Consider the following 19,288-nt stretch of genomic DNA (forward strand, 5'->3'; position numbering starts at 1 on the left):
GCACGTTCAAATGAGAGTCCGTGCACATGAGCAGACTTTCCCGCCAAAAAAAGCTCTCGCTTCGAAGATCAGAAGGTACATGTAATTATAGCCACACTGTTTATTAATTATTTTCAGCAGTTGGCGTTTATTTATTTCCTCAAAAAGATCAGATCACGATTAGTTTGGTGAAACAGAATTGTGTAGGTTTGGAATACAAAGAGTACCCGGCGCAAATGCTTGAAGTAGCCGGTGACTTGCGCCGGGCGCCGGCTAAATTTGAAAACCCTGCTATGTGGATACTTGGGCTGGGATAACAGCAGACTATTACCTGCCTGTGTATACCACAATATAAGAACAAAGTTTTCAAGTCACCAGACAAGAGGATATGTGCCTTCCCAAGCACGTGAACAATAATAACACTTTTTACAATAGTTTGAGTTAAAGTAATGTTACTTCATTTGATTAATTTCTGACATTCAAATACCACTGTATCTGTTATTACACCCTGAAATAGTCAATAATTTATCAATAACTTTCTTTAAAAATTATGTGGTAGAGAAATCTTTGATTGTCACCTTTAACAATTACGCCCGGATTGCGGTGTAATAAACCAGATTTAACTATGAAAGAAACTACACTTTATTCGGCCGCCATGACATCCGGAAAGCATGCCCCACAAAAATATCCATGATCCTTTGCACTTCACAGTAACCGAGAACTTCCGCTAACACAACTTCCAGTAGACAATACTATCGATACATTACATCCCTTCCTTTCTTTAGAAACAAACAGACTAGGAGAAAAAGTCAATAAGGCACTTAACAGCGAAAAATAAATCTGTATGAAAACTATTCTGCTCGCACTGAATTATCTCAATAAGACTGTTCAATAAAATCTAATAACGTGAAACCAAATCTAACAGACTTCAACATAAGTCCAACGTGTCAACAGAGTTCAGTTCATAAAGTACATAGTCCTTGTACTTCTCCGGCATTCTGACAGTCCGCCTTGGTCTTGATGTTGCTATACTCTCCTCCAGTGGAAAAGTATTGGGTGCTTCTTGAGAAGCGGCCTCTGTGGCTTCCGGTGATTCCCCTGGTGGGTTGTACCGTTTAACAAATGAACTGTTCCGCCTGTATTCCACACCCTCTTTTGACCTAACAGTCACCTCACTGCCTTTCTTAGTCTGCACTGTGTATGGCTCACTCTTGAAATTTGCTTCTAGCTTGCCAGATGTTTTCGTGTTCTTCAGTAAAACCAGATAGAACCAGGCTACAGGGCTTTCGGCCGCACCCCTCTTGTTGTCAGCATGTTCCTTGTGGGTGAACTTGTGATTCCAATCATGATTTCTGACCCCCTCGTCCAACAGGTTACCAGCGCGCCTCAACTCTTGAAGTTTGGTTTCAACTCTCTGCCAAACATAAGGAAAACAGGAGTAACACCGTTGCTTGTTTGATTCTATATGCTAGCAGAAACTTCTGCAGTTCTTCATGCCAGTTTTTTCCCTCAACGTGAGCAACTTTCAGAGTCATAAGCAGAGTTCTGTTCTGTCTTTCAACATGTCCATTGGCCTGCGGCCAGAGCAGTGGGGAAGTCAAGTGTTCGATTCAGTGATTAGAGAGAAACTTCTTAAACTCCGCACAGCAAAACTGAGAACCATTGTCAGACTTGAGTGTAAATGGAAATCCATATCTGGAGAATATCTGTGTCAGTACATCCACCACTCTCTTAGCTGCCGTTGAGTACATGATCGCTACTTTGTAGAATCTACTGTAATAGTCTACGAATACGAGCAAACTTTCCAGTGGGAAGGGGGCCCATTAGGTCTATAGCTATGTCTTGCCAGGGTCCAGTAGGCAGCTTCACTCTCTTCATGGGCTCAGGAACCTGGAACTCACGTAATACTTGGCAGCCATGACAAGACTTGCACACCTGCTCTGCGTCTGAGTCAATCTTTGGCCACCAAACCTTTGTCCTTAAACGTGCCTTCATTTTTACAATGCCCTGATGTCCCTTGTGGGCAAGACGCAAGACTTCTCCCCGTAAAGCTTTCAGAACAACAATTCTCATACCGCGCAAAACAAGTTTGCCTCACACACACAATTCATCCTTGACACACACATAAGCTGTACATACATACATACATACATACTTTATTGGCTCGTCCCCACGGGGCTTTTCAGAGTCAATTTTACATTACAAAATTATAAACCAAGTACATGACAATAAGAATATAACAATGATAAAAGAAGACAAAGGTCAATAAAATTAATTAAATTAATTAAATAAAGCAGTCATTAAGAAGCTTTTGCCTGAGTAAACACTTGAATTCCGTCACGGATGGGCTAAGTTTGAGCGCAGGCTGCAACTCATTCCAGAGAGAGGTTGCTCTATATTGAAAGGTCCTTTGGCCGCTGGCAGTGCGGAAGAGTGGTATGTTCAAAAGTTGAGAATTTCTCGTATTCCTTGTCGAGACGGCGGATCTTCCAACGAGCTTTGATGTCAAATACTCTGGAGCACAACTCGTCATGCACTTAAAAACCAGAACAGCAAAACGAAAATAAAGTTGTTGCCTGATTGGTAGCCAGCGCAAGTCTTTTAGCAAAGGAGTTATGTGATCGAATTTTTTAGCGCCGCTCAAAATACGACAAGCGAAATTCTGTACTGCTTGGAGCTTGTCCAGATTAGTTTGAGTAGTATTGCTCCAAACAGAAGAGCAATAGAATAATTTACTAAAAACTAAGGCATTTATAATAATAATTAGCGCGTGTTTATTAAAAATATTCTTAACGCGGTCATCCTACAATGAGACCAGTCCCCACTTAAAATGTACTGTCTCGGGCTAGCAATTTCTGGGTCACTATCAGAAACCAATGAGACTTGTTTGCTGTCAGGGCAACAGGTAAGCTTTCCTCAGCGACTGCCTTGACAAAGTCAAATTCCTACTTGTGATCAGTTTCAAGTTCAAATTTGCACCCGTACACATAAATGGTGAACCTCTCACAAGCCCATACTAGGGCAAGGGCCTCTGTTAGTTCCTTGTTAATTTGTAAGAAAAATCAGGTGCTGAACCCAATATGTGCATGTACGTTTTCCACTAACTGATTACATGTCATAGAAATATGAGTTCATTGAACATTTTTTTTTATGTTGAGACTTACTGAGCTGAAATTGTTAAGAAATAGAAAGATTATGAAATAAAACTGATAATTTTTAAGGGTATTTTCAAGCAAACAGAACAGCTGGAATTGTTTAAAAGAAATTTTAATATGTTTGAGGATACTGTCCAATTTTTTATCCAAATTCATGACTTTGGTGTCATAAAGCATGGCTGGCAATTTTTTCAAGCAGCCAAAATGAGCTCTACTTGCAGTAGTAATCACTGTTTCACAGTGACTTTACTCAGCATTAAACAAGTAAATGCGGACCCCGTGGAAACAGTTTACTTGGATTTGTTGGGGACGAAAAGAAGGACGAAAATGGGTCTTTCGTCGATTATATAACATTATAGCAACTTTTTTCTTGACAATTAATGTGACCTGCAAGTGTCCACTCTGCTTATAGACAAACACTCTGCTTGCAATATTGCAGAGGAGTGCGCAATCACCATTAAATCATTAGGAAAAGTGAAGTGCGAACTTCGTAAATATTTCTAGTGGGCTTTAATCTTATTTAATCTAAAAAACATGGAATTGTTTTGGAGCTTTACATGACGGGTTCAAGTTTTTGGGATTTGGTTAGTATTATATAGACTCAGCAACTTGTTAAATGATCCAGTATTTATGCAACATTGACTCACCATTCCCTCGTTGATCTTTAAAAAACGCCTCTCTCTCCAATTCCCACAACTCTTTCAATATAGCTCCGCTCCCTGGTTGTTGCTCATCGGCCTCGTTGCAGACCGCCTTTACTGCTTCTTGTCCTTCTTCTGAGCTGCTTATACAGTCAATAAGCTTCGCCAGCTCTTTTGATTGTTCCTCACTGACTGTCAAAGCGGTGGAAGTTCTGAGCCTTTCCGCCTCCCGCCTGTAGTTTTTCCTTTCTCTGCGTACATTTAATGCCCTCGCTTGTTGACTTGCTGGGCTTAGGTGACAAATCCTGACCTTCATAAAATAAACAAAATTTTCCTTTTGAGCATGAATAGTTTAAAGTGCTACTACGACGAAAATTTTTGTTTTTGTTTCCGAGTTTTTTTAACATAAATCTTTTGTATATGTTCAAAATTATACAAATAGCGAAAAATTTGAACGATACTTGCGTACGGGGGCTGGAAATTTCCCACTGAAAAGTGCGTAAATACCGTCCGCCATTACAAAGTTCGCAAAACAATAGCCCGCGAGATCTCCGCAAAGCGGTCGTGCGTTTGACCACGTGATTTATGCACTGTGACGTAGAAACATCAACCAAAAGGTTCCCATTTGGGAAAAGTTTAGAGCCTTTTAACAAGACGTTTAAGATGTCATCTCCGTCGGATTCCTCTTCCTACACATCTGAAAGTGATCTAGAAAGTTTTACAGTTGACGAAGTGATTGGGGAATTGTCTGAATTTGCGCCGTACGACGACAGTTGCAAACCCCTTGCTACCGAGGAAGAAGCCGCGGACTCCAACGAAAGAGTTCATCGCGAAGAAGACGAAGATATTCGGGAGAGGTGCCAGCGAATGAATGGTATGGTATTATCATGGAATGTAGATTTATATTTTTATTTTCCAATTTCAACATACCCGTCGTTAAATCGTGCGCGTGACGAACGCGACTATGTGTTTTGTTTAAGTTAACAATTTCGTTGCTATGTGATTAGCTGTAGTCCTGATTTTATGCGATAGTTTTATTGAAGAGGTCAGACAATTAAAAAATTTTTTACAGACGCATTTTTCTTGTGTTTGACGAATTTTTCACATTATTTTGCAGGTGTTCGTGCTCGAACTGCTCTGTAAGCCTTGTTACAAAAGCGCAGGAGTCCATTTGCTGCAAAGAGATCGATCGCTGCGAAGAGGTCATGGAAGAAGCCATTGGAGACCGGACCGTATGCATAACCCTCCATCCAGGGTTTGAAAGCGTCTGCTTAAACCGCCACGTATTAGAGTTGGCTGCACTGGGCCTAAAGACGCGAGCTGGAAAGTCGTACACAACTGTTCCTGGGCAAAGCAACAAAAGTGATGATGAGTAAGTTAGGGTATTGTTCACTTTGTATCGGAACGATCGAACCTTACATAGCATTGAATAATTGATACATCTAAGCTTATCGCCGTGGACTGATCTCATAGAATCACATTTTTTATTTTCTAAATGGCTTTATTGCCCCAACTGCTTATTTTTAAAGGTAGTATTTATTTATCTCCATCCAATCCCTCCTTGAGTTAACAGTGATCTCATTTCTGTAACTAGATTCCTGAGGTCTGTGGCCTATCGCCAATTTAAAAGACTGCTGTGGAGTTATATTGGTGGTTCCAGGCAATACCCCTTGCCCTGTTGTGCCTACAATAAAATCAGGAAACAATTTCTGAGTCAAAATGGCCATTATCGTGGATTCGAAGATGAAGAAAATGAATAATAAATGCACTGTTTGTTCTTGAAGAGTGTCATGTATGCCATTGGGGCCAAGAAGGACCTACAGTAGTTGCTTGAATACTTGTCCGTAAGCACTTAATTTTATGGGTCAAACTTCAGAATTCTCAGCCACTTACTCGCTTTTTGTTGAATGACAAACTTGCCCACTGTGTGAAGCCCTGTTCTTCTAGCGTTCAGTTAAACTCAAGTTTAGTGGCTGGGAATTCTGATGTTGCTCCAATTTTCATGTACACAAGTAATAAAAATTAAATCGACTTCAGCCTGAATTTAATTACAGTTTTAATGTATCGTTCTTTCTTTTCACTCGGCTCACAGAGCACTGCAAAACTTAATAGCAGGTTACCTGCTGGAAACTTTCCTAGCAGGTCTGGTTGACTCTTCCAGACTTTTGTCTGGCTACAGTTTCTGCAGAAACTTTCTACGGTTAACAAGGTACCTGTCTGTGATACAGAAGGTTTGGGTTTTGAAAAGAAGCACAAGTGGCAGAACTGAAACAAAAGAAGAACTTTGGAAAGGAAAACAATTCCCTTCGGTTCCTCTCGAATGTTTTTTCCTTGTAGATCCAACCTGTAAAAAATGATTGAAAGGAAATACTTATTTAATCATAGCATCTGAAATAATAAAATAACAATAAAAAAAAATGATTATCATTTTTATTGTTTTTCTCAGGGTGTTGCCAGTTTTTCAACTTGTTGTAAACCTGGCTAATTGTGGGTTGGGATTTTATTCTCACATACATCCTGAAAAATGCTTTTTTATAATAATTCTGTTGATTGCACACATGACAACTTTGAGCCCTTAAGCTATCTAGCCCACCCCAACGATGCATAGTTTATTACAAGTGGTTGAGTGGACAAACCAAACATTTTTAGGCCTGGGACTTCCAGTCGATGGGCTGGCTATGCCTCTTCTTTTTTTTTTTTTTTTTTGCAATTCTTATCTGAGTAAATTAAAAAACAAATTTCATGTACTCTTGTTTGTTAATAGATCCTCTTATACTGGAAGTTAGTTTTAGGCCTAAATCACTTCCCAGAGGATACTTAGAGCTAAGATGTTAAAATGCAATAAATTTTGCATCTTTGTACCTTGGGTTCTGATGAGTCTTCACCGAGTCATCATCTTCCTTTAGTTTTTTATATGCATCTTCTATTTCTTCAGGACTCCATGTAGGGTCTTCATCACACTCAAACTCCTCATATGCGTCATCCTACATTTCTTGCTCATCTTCTGATTCATCCTCTAGCCCTAACTCTGTCTCATTTGTTACTGGCCATGGATCAGTTTGAATAGCTTAAACAAATGGAATTAAAAAAATTCTATCACCATTAAAATTTTAATTATTATTAAATAATCAAATATTGATAAAATATAATAAAAATATAAAGATAGGCAGTTATGCCTATATGACTCATCAACATCAATTATTGTTGACTCACCAGCATTCACCATCAGCAACTGCTTCGGCTCTTGTATGCTCTTAAAGGTTTCAACCCACTGATCTTGATTGGAGATTAACTTACTTTTCAACTGAGTCACCTCACTCCTCAGGGTTTTGTATGTTGTGCAATTCGCAGCATGTCCAGTTGGAGTATCCTACAAAAAACAAACTTTCAACATTAATACAGGCTGTAATAACAAGACTTTAGAATTTTTGTGTTTTAGTATTGTTGTAAAACAACTGCACATGTAGTTTTCCATTGTTATGATAATACAAAGATGCACAGTAAACATTAATTAGAGTTATGCGCCTACCATAGAAACCTGTTCAAGTTCAGGAATCGTTAATGATTCATTAATCTGCATAACTTCATCCATATCCTGCACTTTTTCGATTCCCTGTGCCTCCAGGATCTGCATGCTCCCAGTAACCTCATCAGTGCTTGAAATCCCTTGGCTCTCGAGAGCTGTCTTGTCACCAGGAGTACCTAGGACCTCTGAAGCCATCTCAGCATCAACACTTATCTCACCCGTCTCAGTCTCAGGGATACAGCCCTCCTTTTCAGGATTTACCTCAAGCAAAGAACCCTGACTTGTATTCAGAACACCCTCGACTTCTGGAGACTCCTCAGGGTTGAGATTGGGAGCCCCTATAGTGTCAGCACTCTCCTCAGGTGCAGAACTTCCTTTCAAAGAGATCACCTCTTCTTCAGGATTGTCTTCTTCCTCTGTATCCTCATTACTAGTTTGACCAGCCAGAATTACATTTAGTAGCTAAAAATGAAAATAGGTACGACCATTTTTTATATCTCCCCTTCAAAACAAGTTTAAATTTGAGCTTTATGTCGATGTTTTCAAAACTAGAAATGGAAGCAAGGTTTAACCACATCTTTGCCTTAAAATGTATGCATCATTTGCAGACAGTGAAAATAGAATTAAAATACAAACGAAAAAAAAACCGCAAACAGTAACTGAACTTATAGAATGTAGAAATCAGACTAAGTCCATTTTTGGTCGTTTTAAAAGACTGGCGTGTAACTCTTAATTTGCTGTAAGATTTCTTGGAGGGAAGTTTGGAGTACTGTCAAATCTCAAAGTAACAGCCAAATAATCTCTCAAAAAATAGAGAGCCGGATTTCTATGTAGCTTCACTTTTTCTAAATTTTACGCTTAAGTGGAAAGGTCTGGGAATTGGGGAATTGACTTCACGTCCACTCAGCGCAAATGCCCGTTTTACTATAACTATGAGAAGAAAGCAGAAAAGTATGAAAACACATGCAACAATATGGGAAGTCCAAATAGTCAGAGCATTCATTACACGAATATTGAACAACGATGCCAGAAAAAATCATGTTACAGGTAAATGGGGAAATAAATATAATGGTGATAAGCACAGCGCAAATACATTGTAATTTCACTCACCGATCGTCGACTCCGCTTTGATAGTGTTTGAGAGGATTTTTTCCAAATGGTTGGAAACGTCCCCTTCTTCAAATTCCTTTTCATGTCTTTCATCGGAAAAGCAAGCGTAAAACAATCCCTTGTAAAATGCTCCGATCACACAGCAAATTTTCCTACTGGGTTGAAATCCTTCCGATGAATGGACACGAACCTTTTCCTCTTTAATCTAACGCTGCCCGAATCAGGAGAATTATGAATAGAAATCCCCAATTCATCGTTCTTTACGTTTCCACAGTCCTGAACAACACAACGTCTACCAGGCATACTTTCGCTTTAAGTCAAAAAAGCGAAGAAAGAACCTTTAAAAGGTTCCAAAAATATCTCGTCGTGCATGCGAAATTAGCCACGTTTGTTTGCCTTGTTTTGGTGCGTTGATGTTTCTACGTCACATCTCGCCCCAACTCCTTCAAATACTACTCCCGGTCATTTTTTGAATCGAGTAATGGCGGCAAGACATTTACGAAAATTGCCGTGCAAATAAACACACTTCCAGATCATATTTGGACTCCAAACTTGGCACGGTAAGTCACCTTTACATACATTTTCGAAATATGTAATAAAAAACAAATTCGCAAATTTGATCGTAGTAGCACTTTAATGTATGAGAACTTACGAAACTAAAACAAAACAATAAATGTTTAAAATAAAAAATACGCCACCAAAATTTATTTAGAAGATGTTTTATACCGGTATATTACTTCAGAGGACTTGCTTGAGATGCGCTACAATGTGTTTCATGGTAGTTCAAGTAAAGTAAAGGAATTTTTTCAATACCTCAAAAATACGAATTGGAAATAAAACTGAAAATTCAAATTACCTTTGGTGAAGCCTCTTGGCGCCTCACTTTGGCACTGTCAACCAGGTCTTTCCTCTTGGCCTGAACAATTTTTTGCTTTTGTCTCACTTGTTGACAATTACTACAAACTCCGTCAAGTTCCCTTTCTGCCTCATCCCGCTGCACGAAACAATCTCTGGGTTTGTGCCACAGTTTGCAAGATTTCGCTCCAACATGTCTCCATGGCCACAGTTCCTCCTTAACAGTTGCAGGTTGCATTCTGACATCTTCCAGGATTTCGTCGAAGTCTTTTATCCCAGGACACATCTGGTAACCGGACGTTTTTCTAAGTTTGTCCAACAGCGCACTTAACTCTGCAAAACTTTCAATGTCAATCTTGCCTTCGGCAATTGTTCTGTGAATAAAAACTTGAAATTTATAATGGCCAGAAGGAGTAAACAGGTAGCGAACAGGCTGAAAGCTGCCAATTGTGTCGTTGAAACTTTTCTGTCTGGATGGAAAAACACACAATAGTGCGCTGCTTGGATGACCACTGACAATTTCTACCTCGCAATGTAGGTTCTCGTCAATCTTAGCGATGTGCTTTTTCAGCTCCTCTAAGATTTGAATCTCATCAAATTTCTTAATTTCTACCCTCTCGGCCTTCTTTTTTCTCTCACTTAAAAGACGTTTAACTGCTTCCTTTGTTTCACTGCATATTGGTATTGCTATTCGAGGGAATTTTTTGGAGACCAAAGTATCATTATCATTATAATCACTCCTCCGTCTTTTTTGCAACTCCATGTTTCCAAATTAAATTTGCCGGCATTTTCCCGTCAACACGTCAACACATCAGTGTGTAGTCCTGGGGACTACCGGAAACTGTTTCCGCATGGTCCGCATAGTTTTAAAAATAACTTTTTTGGAATTAAGATATCCCAAAGGTGTGACTGGGAGTGTCCCTCTCTGTCCTATTATGACTCTTGTTAAAAGCCATACATCCTCCGAAACTCAGACTTCGAGGACCAAAGTATAGAAGACCCTCCATCAGATATTGGCCCACTGTTGTGGTCAAAGTTGTCCAGCTCTGAGAGGGGTGCACCCACTCTGAAAGACGTCCAAGGAATGATAATCTATGGAGATATCTCTGCATTGGACAACAGTAGCCGTGCCCCTTGCTATTTATTTAATACCTAATATGGTATGCAATGTTCGTGTGATAAATGATTAAATTGATATAAATTGATAGTTTTATTTGATTTTAATTAGCTTTGTCTTAGTGTCCCCAATTAGTACTGTAATGTACTAAAATTTTATGACAAATAAAGATTTCATCATCATCATCATATGATCAGAGTTAGAATTGGAGACAAGATGCGAAGGCACTTGCTTGTTAAATGACTCCTCGTCAGTTTCACAACTACCTTGCATATCTAAGTGCAAATCTTCATTTTCCTGATCATTTCAGGTATTAGATCTGCTATAAACCCTTCCATTTGAAAAATTTATTTCTCAAATGATTAAGAATTTTGCAAAATAAAAATTACACAGGCCTATCAAGTGAGATCTGAGCTTTAAGAAAATTGATATCTGAGGTGTCAATTTTCACACCTTTGGTGTTATTTCCGTTTTATTTCGCAGGCTCGAAAATTCCGTAATTCCGTATTTCCTGCTTTCTCTCGATCGCTAGGAATTAAAAAAAAATTGAACTGACATGTTTGTTCATTTACCTTTAAATTTCCGGCAGTAACCAGTAAATTTTTCCCGAGATATAGAGGTGGAAGTTTTTTGTAATGCCCTGTAACTTCAGGTCGCTGCCAAAATTCCAAAATATTCTGGGAATTGCCGGGAATTTAATACATTTTTCCTTAACATTATGTGAATAAACCTGGCAAGTTTCAGCGCGGCATTATAAATCCTCATCTTTTTAGATCTATCTGTTTTCAGTGCGGTGCAACACAGCCGCAAAATTGCACTTAATTTTTATCGGGCTGCGCTGTTTTCTTCATTGCCATCTTGAATTCTTACGAGTAAACCACTGTTGTTAATGTTTGTTGTGACACTGACCCGATTGTAGCATGAAAAGTGGGGAGAAAATACAAGAATCTCTGTTTCAACACATTGCGTGATGTGCTCTCTGTCTCTGTATGGCGTCGTAAACAATGTTTAGCCTTAGCAACGTGCTAATTTGCAGAAATAATAGATCATTTATAGCAGTTCTAATACTTTACGAATCAAATTAATGAAGAATACTGCTGCCTTCATTGTTTCTGAAATAGCATTTGCATGTGGTTTAAATAATGCTCTATTTTGTTCAACAACGGCTTGCACTTCAGATTCGTTTAATTTGGGTAGATTTGTTTGTTTACTTCCAACCAGAGTATCTTCATTACGCCATGGATAATATGGTATAAGCAAGTGGTGAAAGTAGTTTTCAGGCTCTTTTCATTTGTTTGGTGTATGGTAATGCACAACAGCCCTAATTGTCCTGCATTCCATTACTTCCTTAGAGTTGACTAATTTTATTCTTGGAGGTAACTGATTACTAAGGTCAGCATTTGTGTCTAGCCTAACATGTAATTTATTTGCACCATGTGTGAGTATTTCTGGTTGTGCATCATTTGTTTCACTGTTAGTGCTGTATTCTTTATAATATTATGCAGCAAATTAAGCTGAACATAGGCTATCCACAGAATGAATTGTAAGTGGTCTCATTCTGTAGCGTTTAATGATATTTCATTTGCCTAATATCTGTGCCATGATCATCTTATGGGTAAAGTTCTAATTGGCTCTTGGCAACTCTAACTCATTTCTCTGGCAAACCTGTGCTGCCAAAAATTGTTTCAGGGTAGACTTTTCTTAGCCAAAGTTCAGGCATACATCTGTAAACACATTTCTGTGAACTGCCTGTGACTGTGACTGGATCCCACAATGCTTGGGTGATCTCAGACTGCTTTTTGGCCCTTTCTTTCCTTCGATTGAAAAGACTGGGTAGTCTGGTGGTACTTCATAACTGTCATGTAATCCTTTGTCCAGTAGAATTAATGAGTTTGTACATAGTGGTGGTCTTATCAGTAGACAAACTTTCACTCTTAGCTTCGATTAACCATGTGTTTGACTTCTTAACTTTTCTTTTCCTATCTAAGATTAAGTGTTCTTAAGCATTCTCCTACAAATCTTGGATTCCCCGTTTTGAAATTGGCTTAGTGCAAGTTGTATATGCGTACACCGAGGCTTATTAACAGATCTCTGAGTGTTTGAATTGATAACAAATAACTGTTTATTTACCAGTGCTGTTGCCCAGAGTCGATATTTGCTAAATTTCCACTTGTCATTATGGGTTTTACGTAACTGTTCAGTTATCCTTTTTTTGGACAATGCTTTTAGTTGCCCTTTCGTTACTACTTCGCCAGAGTCAATTGAGCTGCCTAAAAAGACAAAACAAACATTTATCTAGAAGCACTATTTCACGGTAAAAGTGAAGGTGACATAAAGAATGTCACATTGTTAAATAAATGTAAATTGGGCAAATAAAAATTCAGTTTTTTTTGCTGGCCGCTTTTCGTTACGGCATATGTACAGGATTGGGATGTTGTCTTTGTGGAGCCCTCCACTTCCTTATGCCATTTTAAGGTCGTCATCAGTCAAAACTTTAAACTTGCTTTACATTGAGGATTCTAGTATCATTTAGTGTGTTTGGGGCAGGTGGTAATGTAAATGTTTTTTAGGTATCACCTTGAGTTGCTTCCAAACTCCCTTTCCGATCCCCTAAATAACTCAAATTAGTACATGAAGGTGGCTTGGCTCCTTTAGGGGGCTTACCATAGTTGCTAATTTTGTTGATTTGTCTTTTTTGGCACTTAGTAACAGATAGACCACAATAGTATTTTACTATGTTAGTCATGGTATTTTTATTGGGTGATTATAAGTCTTCAAGGACGAGGCTTCCTTGTTTCCCCACAGTGTGAGCAAACTAAAGTTATTGATACCTTCTAACAAAAGAAAATAGTGAACTTAATATAAGCAAAGGGTCATTTACCACTATGACTGATTGCATATGGTCCACCTCCAGACTCTGTAAGTCTCAACTGCTAACACCTCTCTTTCTCTATCATATAGCTCATGGAGAGGTTAAACAATTATGGGATTTCAATGGTGCCAGCCATGAAGCCCAAAATCCAGGAAAATATTGGGAGCCACTTCCTGGATCATGCCGATGAGCTTGTGAAGGAGGGGAAAAAGTTTGTGCTTGTTCTGGACAACATTGACTGGGAAGTTAAGGTACATGATATGCGTTCAGGCAACCAGAACAAAAGTGTTCATACTGTCGCAACAAGCATAGTTTTTGATCGTGTGGCCACTGATGATCTTCCTGACAATGGGCCTAAGAAGTGCCTCAGTGATTGTAACATGAAGGAGCTTTTAAAGATTAGTGAACAGGAACAAAGGTGCACAAGAGAACGGTACAATATTTTTCTGGGAAGAATCTTGGTCGAGTTATTCCCTGTATTTCAGTTCCTCAGCGATGTTGTTCCAGTTCGTACACCTTGCCGTTACCAGGCTGAAATGAGTTTTGAGTCAACAGTTGTGCCCCTTCCAGTGTTGATGAAAGATGAAAAGAAGTATGCAGAAGTTGTTGATGTATTGGATCAACTAGAGGTTTGGGTATATTGAAGATTTAGATGTCAAACCAGTTATCTTTTAATAATTTTGAGTTATAAAACAATGAAAGTGAGTTCAAAATTATTTTTCACATGAAATTGATGTTATACAATAAATTGATAGGTGCGTGAGATTTACTCCAGAGCTGGTATATGTGCTGCCCAAGATGAAGAGGGTGTTTTGCCTGTTCCTCCTCCTCCTCCAGTTGCTGCCCCATCCAGGCCTGATCAACCAGGGTCACATGTGCCACCTGTACCTCAACCTGATGATCCTTTGGCAAATATTAAAGTTCCCTGCTTTGGTGATCAGCTCACAAGGGTATGATTGGCAGGAGCTAAAGACTTGTGTGCAGGAAGTCATACTCCACAGGACAGGCTAGACCACCTTTATCCCTTCCGAATTGTGGACTGGCACACAAAAAGTAGCTTTTTAAAGGTAAAAAAATTGGTATTATTGGCCTAAATATTATAGTAGGGCAACCACAAATTGACTTTTCACAATGAAATGTTCATTTTCATAATTTTTCAACCAAAATATGTAACTATGTCATCATTGGTTACCATAGCAAAAAGATGCCTATTTCATAGCATAATTTTTCTTGGTGCTTTAATTTCTTCAACCACCTTTTCTGTTGAGTGAATTTAGGGGGCATTCACCACTCTCACATGTGTGATCAGTTGCGGCTGCCTTTTTCTCAAATCACATTGAATTATAGGGATTTTTTTATGAACAATGGTGTTTGTGCCTGTAATGCACTCCCTCTAATATTATGTCTGTAATGGACTGTAATATGCTCAAGTCCTTGGCAAGCACCATTGTATCCAATCTCTTTAATTGTTGTGTGTCTATCTGTTTTAAGTGAATTTTTTTTTCAGGTCTGTTTAAATTAGATTAGTTACTCCATCAATAGAATGAAATGTCATACCCACTAATGTTCCTATTTTGTTTATTTTATAGGTGATATTTAAGAAACTGTACAAAAATTCTGCATGAGAGCAAGGTACTCTAAGATACTTTAGATAGAAGTTACAACGTCGTAATGTTACCAATGATGTGAAACACTACGAGGATTGTGAACAGCTGTTCCTCTCAATTGGCAAGTGCTTCATTGTGGAGGCGCTGCTGGAGTTCTTTGGAAAGGAATCCAAAGGGGATCGCATTAAAAGGAACAGGCCCCCATACTATATTTTGGAAGTAGACGACAACAAGAAAAAATACTATGACTCTGTGTTAGATAAATTTGTTGATCAGTTCCTTATTAATTCTCCTAATGATAATGATGATGAAGAAAGTAGTCCTACTAACAATAATTTGGTGAGGAATTACTCATTATGACTCTTGAAATACTATTTCATATTTTTGGATTTTAAAGATGCTGTAAAGGAAGGCAATGGAGAGAGAATTGCAACTCTCCATAAACAGCTAGTACCACATTTTAAGGCATTACCAGGCTTCAATAACTATGCCATTGAAATGTTGATCAGTGTTGTGCAGAACAGTGTTTTTTTATCAGATGCTGAGGCCCACCAGTGCATCTGGGCATCCACCGTCAATTGGAGAGGAAGTGCTAGGAATAACATTGAAATCGATCTGCTCCAAGAAAACAGAAACAAATCACTAAAGAAGTCAATTAAGGCAATGGGTGCAAACAAAACTGACAATGCTATTGACAGGTCTAGCCGTGCTTTAGGAGGGGAAGATAAAATTGCGGAAAACTTTGATGTTCAAATACACAGAGAAACCCAGTCCTCCTCTCATAGCCACAGAACAACAGCTGCAGATGAAGGTATTGTTATGGCAGATCTCCCTGTTGTAAAGCCTTTTACCAGTGTGCCCAACAGAGTGAACGCATCTTTTCTGGGTATACATCCCAACCCTTTAATATCCGTTGATGATACAGAACTTAACAAGTGGCTTGAACGACACAAGAAGAACTTATTACTGGATGCGCCACTGGGTCATGAAGATGAAGATGATTAAAAAGAAAACATTTAATAATTCTGAACTCCTCTGGGATTAATCCTTTTATCACCATTAACCATCTATATTTTTAAACTACAATCATCGTCAAAAGTGTTGGGAAGGTTGCCTTTTTTACCTCTTCTTTTCCTTCCTCTCCCCGCCCCTGGCCCAATGTTGATCAAAACCTTAATGTTTGTGCGCGTAATTGGGGTGAGTGATACTGTTCATCACCAAGCAGCATTTCAAAAAATTTAAAGGAAAATCCACACCACCTTAAGGGCAAGAATAAGATGGTGATGGCATAACATACTGTTTTCTCTTTGAGACCAAGAGCAATTGGCTTCAAAATTTCCTCAAAGAAGTCCACATCCTCCCCTTTACCAAATACTTTCTTGTAGAAAATATTTGGCCGATTTGGATTCCCTATGACCTCTACAGGATTCTTTAAATTAAGAGATTCCTTTATTGCTTTCAAATCTTTTTACTTGCTGTAGCGGTGAGTGCGACCACAGGTAAAGTGGGAAAAGTGGCACACAGCATCGCCAGATTGGCATAATCCTTGCGAAAGTCATCTCCCCTGAAGAGCAAAATAAAGGATATTGTAAACTTTTGTCCTTTCTGCTTAAGTCAGATACATTAGGATTCACCTAATTCTGAACTTCAACATATTACATTATTTTATGTATCTTTAGAGTAAACGGTTGTAAATATGTGTTAAAACAATATTTTTTTGTTAATATTTTAAATGCCATGGAAAAAGTGAAGAATAAAGGTGAAGTTGAAGAAAGTTCATGATGGTCAAGTAGAGATGTATGGAGAGGTTTTTAATACTTCGAAAAAGTGGATTAAAAATTGCAGATGGAACATTTGCCGGAATGGGGTGCCATTATAACGAATGTTGTCTGTGTTCTGCTGTAAAAAATATGACTTCAGGCAAAAAAAAACCCTTCATTTTTCCTATGCTTTGTTTTGAGGTGGGCGACCCCTTTAAGCCTTACAATAGCTGGCAAATATACAAAATCCCTAGAATTAAAGACAGATACCTGTGTTCCTGTGCTTGGTTCTTCACTTGCCGGAGTGGAGACCCATAGAGAGAGACCTGTTCTTGACCCCAACCCAAAATATGAAGTCAGCAGTGAAACGTTTGATCCGTCCTTTTTCCTTTGCAAATAACACAAAAAACGTATTGAACCCTGCCAACAGGAAGAGCAAGATTCTGCCTACAATATTGACGTCCTTCCCAAGGTCCCGCACTCGGTCCGAGCAAAATTTTTCCAGAGAAACTGCGTAAGGTATGCCATGTTTGGTATCAAAATTTTCAGCAAGAATTCAGCTTTCCAAAGCCACTAGTCTTTCAGGGATAGATGTTACCGCACGGTTCTGGTCAGCAGTTAAACGTGTGAGCAAGTTCACTTCCGGTAGTGTTCACCACGGATTTCATGCCGAAATTTAAAAAAATAAACTAGTATAGCAGATAAGTGCTTCAATTGTTCACTTTCTGTTTAAAGCATGAAATTTGGCATGATGATAGTTTTCAAGGCCCTACAAAAAAAAGGATATGGTGCCATCGCCAAAAAGTCTGTTAAGTGCGAAAAATAAGAGTTCTAAAATGGCGGCCATTTTGAACCGGAACTGTGAAATTAACATTTTATTTAAAACGTCTGAATTTTAGCAACTTGGATAAGAAAATGTCAGCAAATGCCTAAGGCAGCTGTTTTTTCATACAAAGAAATATTATTTCAACCCAAGTTGTCTTAAAAAGTAGAATAGAGATCATATAAGTGGCCGCCAGCTAGACCAGAAGTAAAACTACCAGAGTCGGAACTTGGAATCAGCTTAAACTTCTGTTGTGCCCGCTAATTTTCTTTACTTTAATATTCTCTTTAAATCTAATGTATACACTCAATTTACTATTTTCTTCATATATAATCCATTACTAAACTTGAGCCTACTTGGGCCATATTACAGAATATCGAAGAAGAACAGATGATATCTTGGAGACCTAATGATTGATACTTCATGCAGACGAGTGCTTGTAATAAAAAAAAAGAGTTGGGGATTGCCTTTCACGATTGTCACTCTTCTGGGCATAGCCTAGCCTGAAATTCATCCGATTGCTTCGAGTCCTTTTCTCCTCTCAACAACCTCTGAATCGACCGGCCGTTAATGCCGTCCAGTGACGTCACTCACTACCCGAAAACCGGGTAGTGATTTTGATTGGTTGATTGTCTAAACATTCGCATAATTATCTATAATTATGCAAAATTTTAGCGGGATTGTTACTTGATATTCAGCGGATCGCATCCCTGGCATTCTTTCGTGTAGTTCAAACATTTCGATAAGCTTAATCTTTATCTTAAACAGCGAAATTGCCCTTGTCTTTGAAACCGAAATGCTAAATTGAGCTGTGAATGAAGAATCATTGCGGAGAGTCGGTAGGTTCTTCATTTGGAGCCGCTTTGTGGTTTCGGTGGCCGGTGATTTTTTTTACGCGAAGTTTTCTGAGTTCAATATTAGAATTTGACCTTATTGCTATTTTTACCGTCAAGTGTAAAGATTCTGTTAGCTTTTCTTTCTTGTTTCCTTGTTTTTTTCTTCATTAAGGACCAAATAGCTTCTTTTCAATTAAAGCAAATCATTGTGTTTTTGAACTAAGTGTTCCGTGTGTGTGTTTATTTCATTGCGTGATTGCGACCGAGTTTAATTCAGATTATAGAATTCAGTACAACCGGTTCAGAGTTGTACTGCTTGCAGTTGATAGTTTGAACGTTAAACATGAACTACGATCGAAAAAAATAAAGCAATTCTGTATCATGCAGACATTTCCAAACAGTATTTCTCGGTTTGCCACTTGAAAATCGTGTTTTACTTTTTGCATGAATTAAAGCAAAGGTCAAGGAGTAGTGACGTCACCGGACGGCATTAACGGCCGGTCGATTCAGACGTTACTGAAGGAGTAATAACGACTGGAAGTAATGGGATGAAATTCAGGCTAGGCATAGCCCTTCTTACGAGCGAACTTGACTAGTTCCACCCTCAACTTTGTAATTTCTGACAGCGGCGTGCATGAGAGTCGCCACTCTCCTCTTAGAGATATCCAGCCCCAATCTTGCAGACTAGGAACCGAGATGCTTGGTACCATTGCCTGCTGACTCCATACACGCTGGGCCCGCACGCTGCTCAAAAGGGCAATTTGGCGCCCGCTGTAATTTCAAGTTCCGCCAGCAGTATACACCCTTGATCTAATATGGCCGCCAAAACAAGAATCATTCCAGCCACGAGAGCCCTGCGTCCTCTTCGCAGTCGAGTGGACAATTTTATCTTTTTTGAAAGTGAAGTTGCGAAAATGATATCCCGTTTGAGAAATATCGAAGCAATCAAAATTCAATTGAAAGGGTACGAAATTCGTTGCTTGAAGTTGGCTTGGTCATCGAACAAG

At 38.9% G+C, this 19,288-nt stretch overlaps 1 protein-coding gene and 1 pseudogene across 1 annotated transcript; one reads left to right on the forward strand and one right to left on the reverse strand.

The window, feature by feature from the left end:
* Positions 1–5,419: 5,419 nt before the first annotated feature.
* On the reverse strand, positions 5,420–8,744 carry LOC140931893 (uncharacterized; annotated as a pseudogene).
* Positions 8,745–13,605: 4,861 nt separating this feature from the next.
* LOC140931095 (uncharacterized) lies at positions 13,606–14,248 on the forward strand. The gene is made up of 2 exons (XM_073380844.1): positions 13,606–13,890; positions 14,011–14,248. Exons 1-2 carry the CDS (start codon positions 13,636–13,638, stop codon positions 14,209–14,211), a joined length of 456 nt encoding a protein of 151 aa, XP_073236945.1. The 5' UTR covers positions 13,606–13,635; the 3' UTR covers positions 14,212–14,248.
* The last annotated feature ends 5,040 nt before the right edge of the window (positions 14,249–19,288 follow it).

The sequence above is a fragment of the Porites lutea genome, chromosome 3, assembly GCF_958299795.1.
Source record: "Porites lutea chromosome 3, jaPorLute2.1, whole genome shotgun sequence".
In the NCBI taxonomy this organism is placed as follows: Eukaryota; Metazoa; Cnidaria; class Anthozoa; order Scleractinia; family Poritidae; genus Porites; species Porites lutea.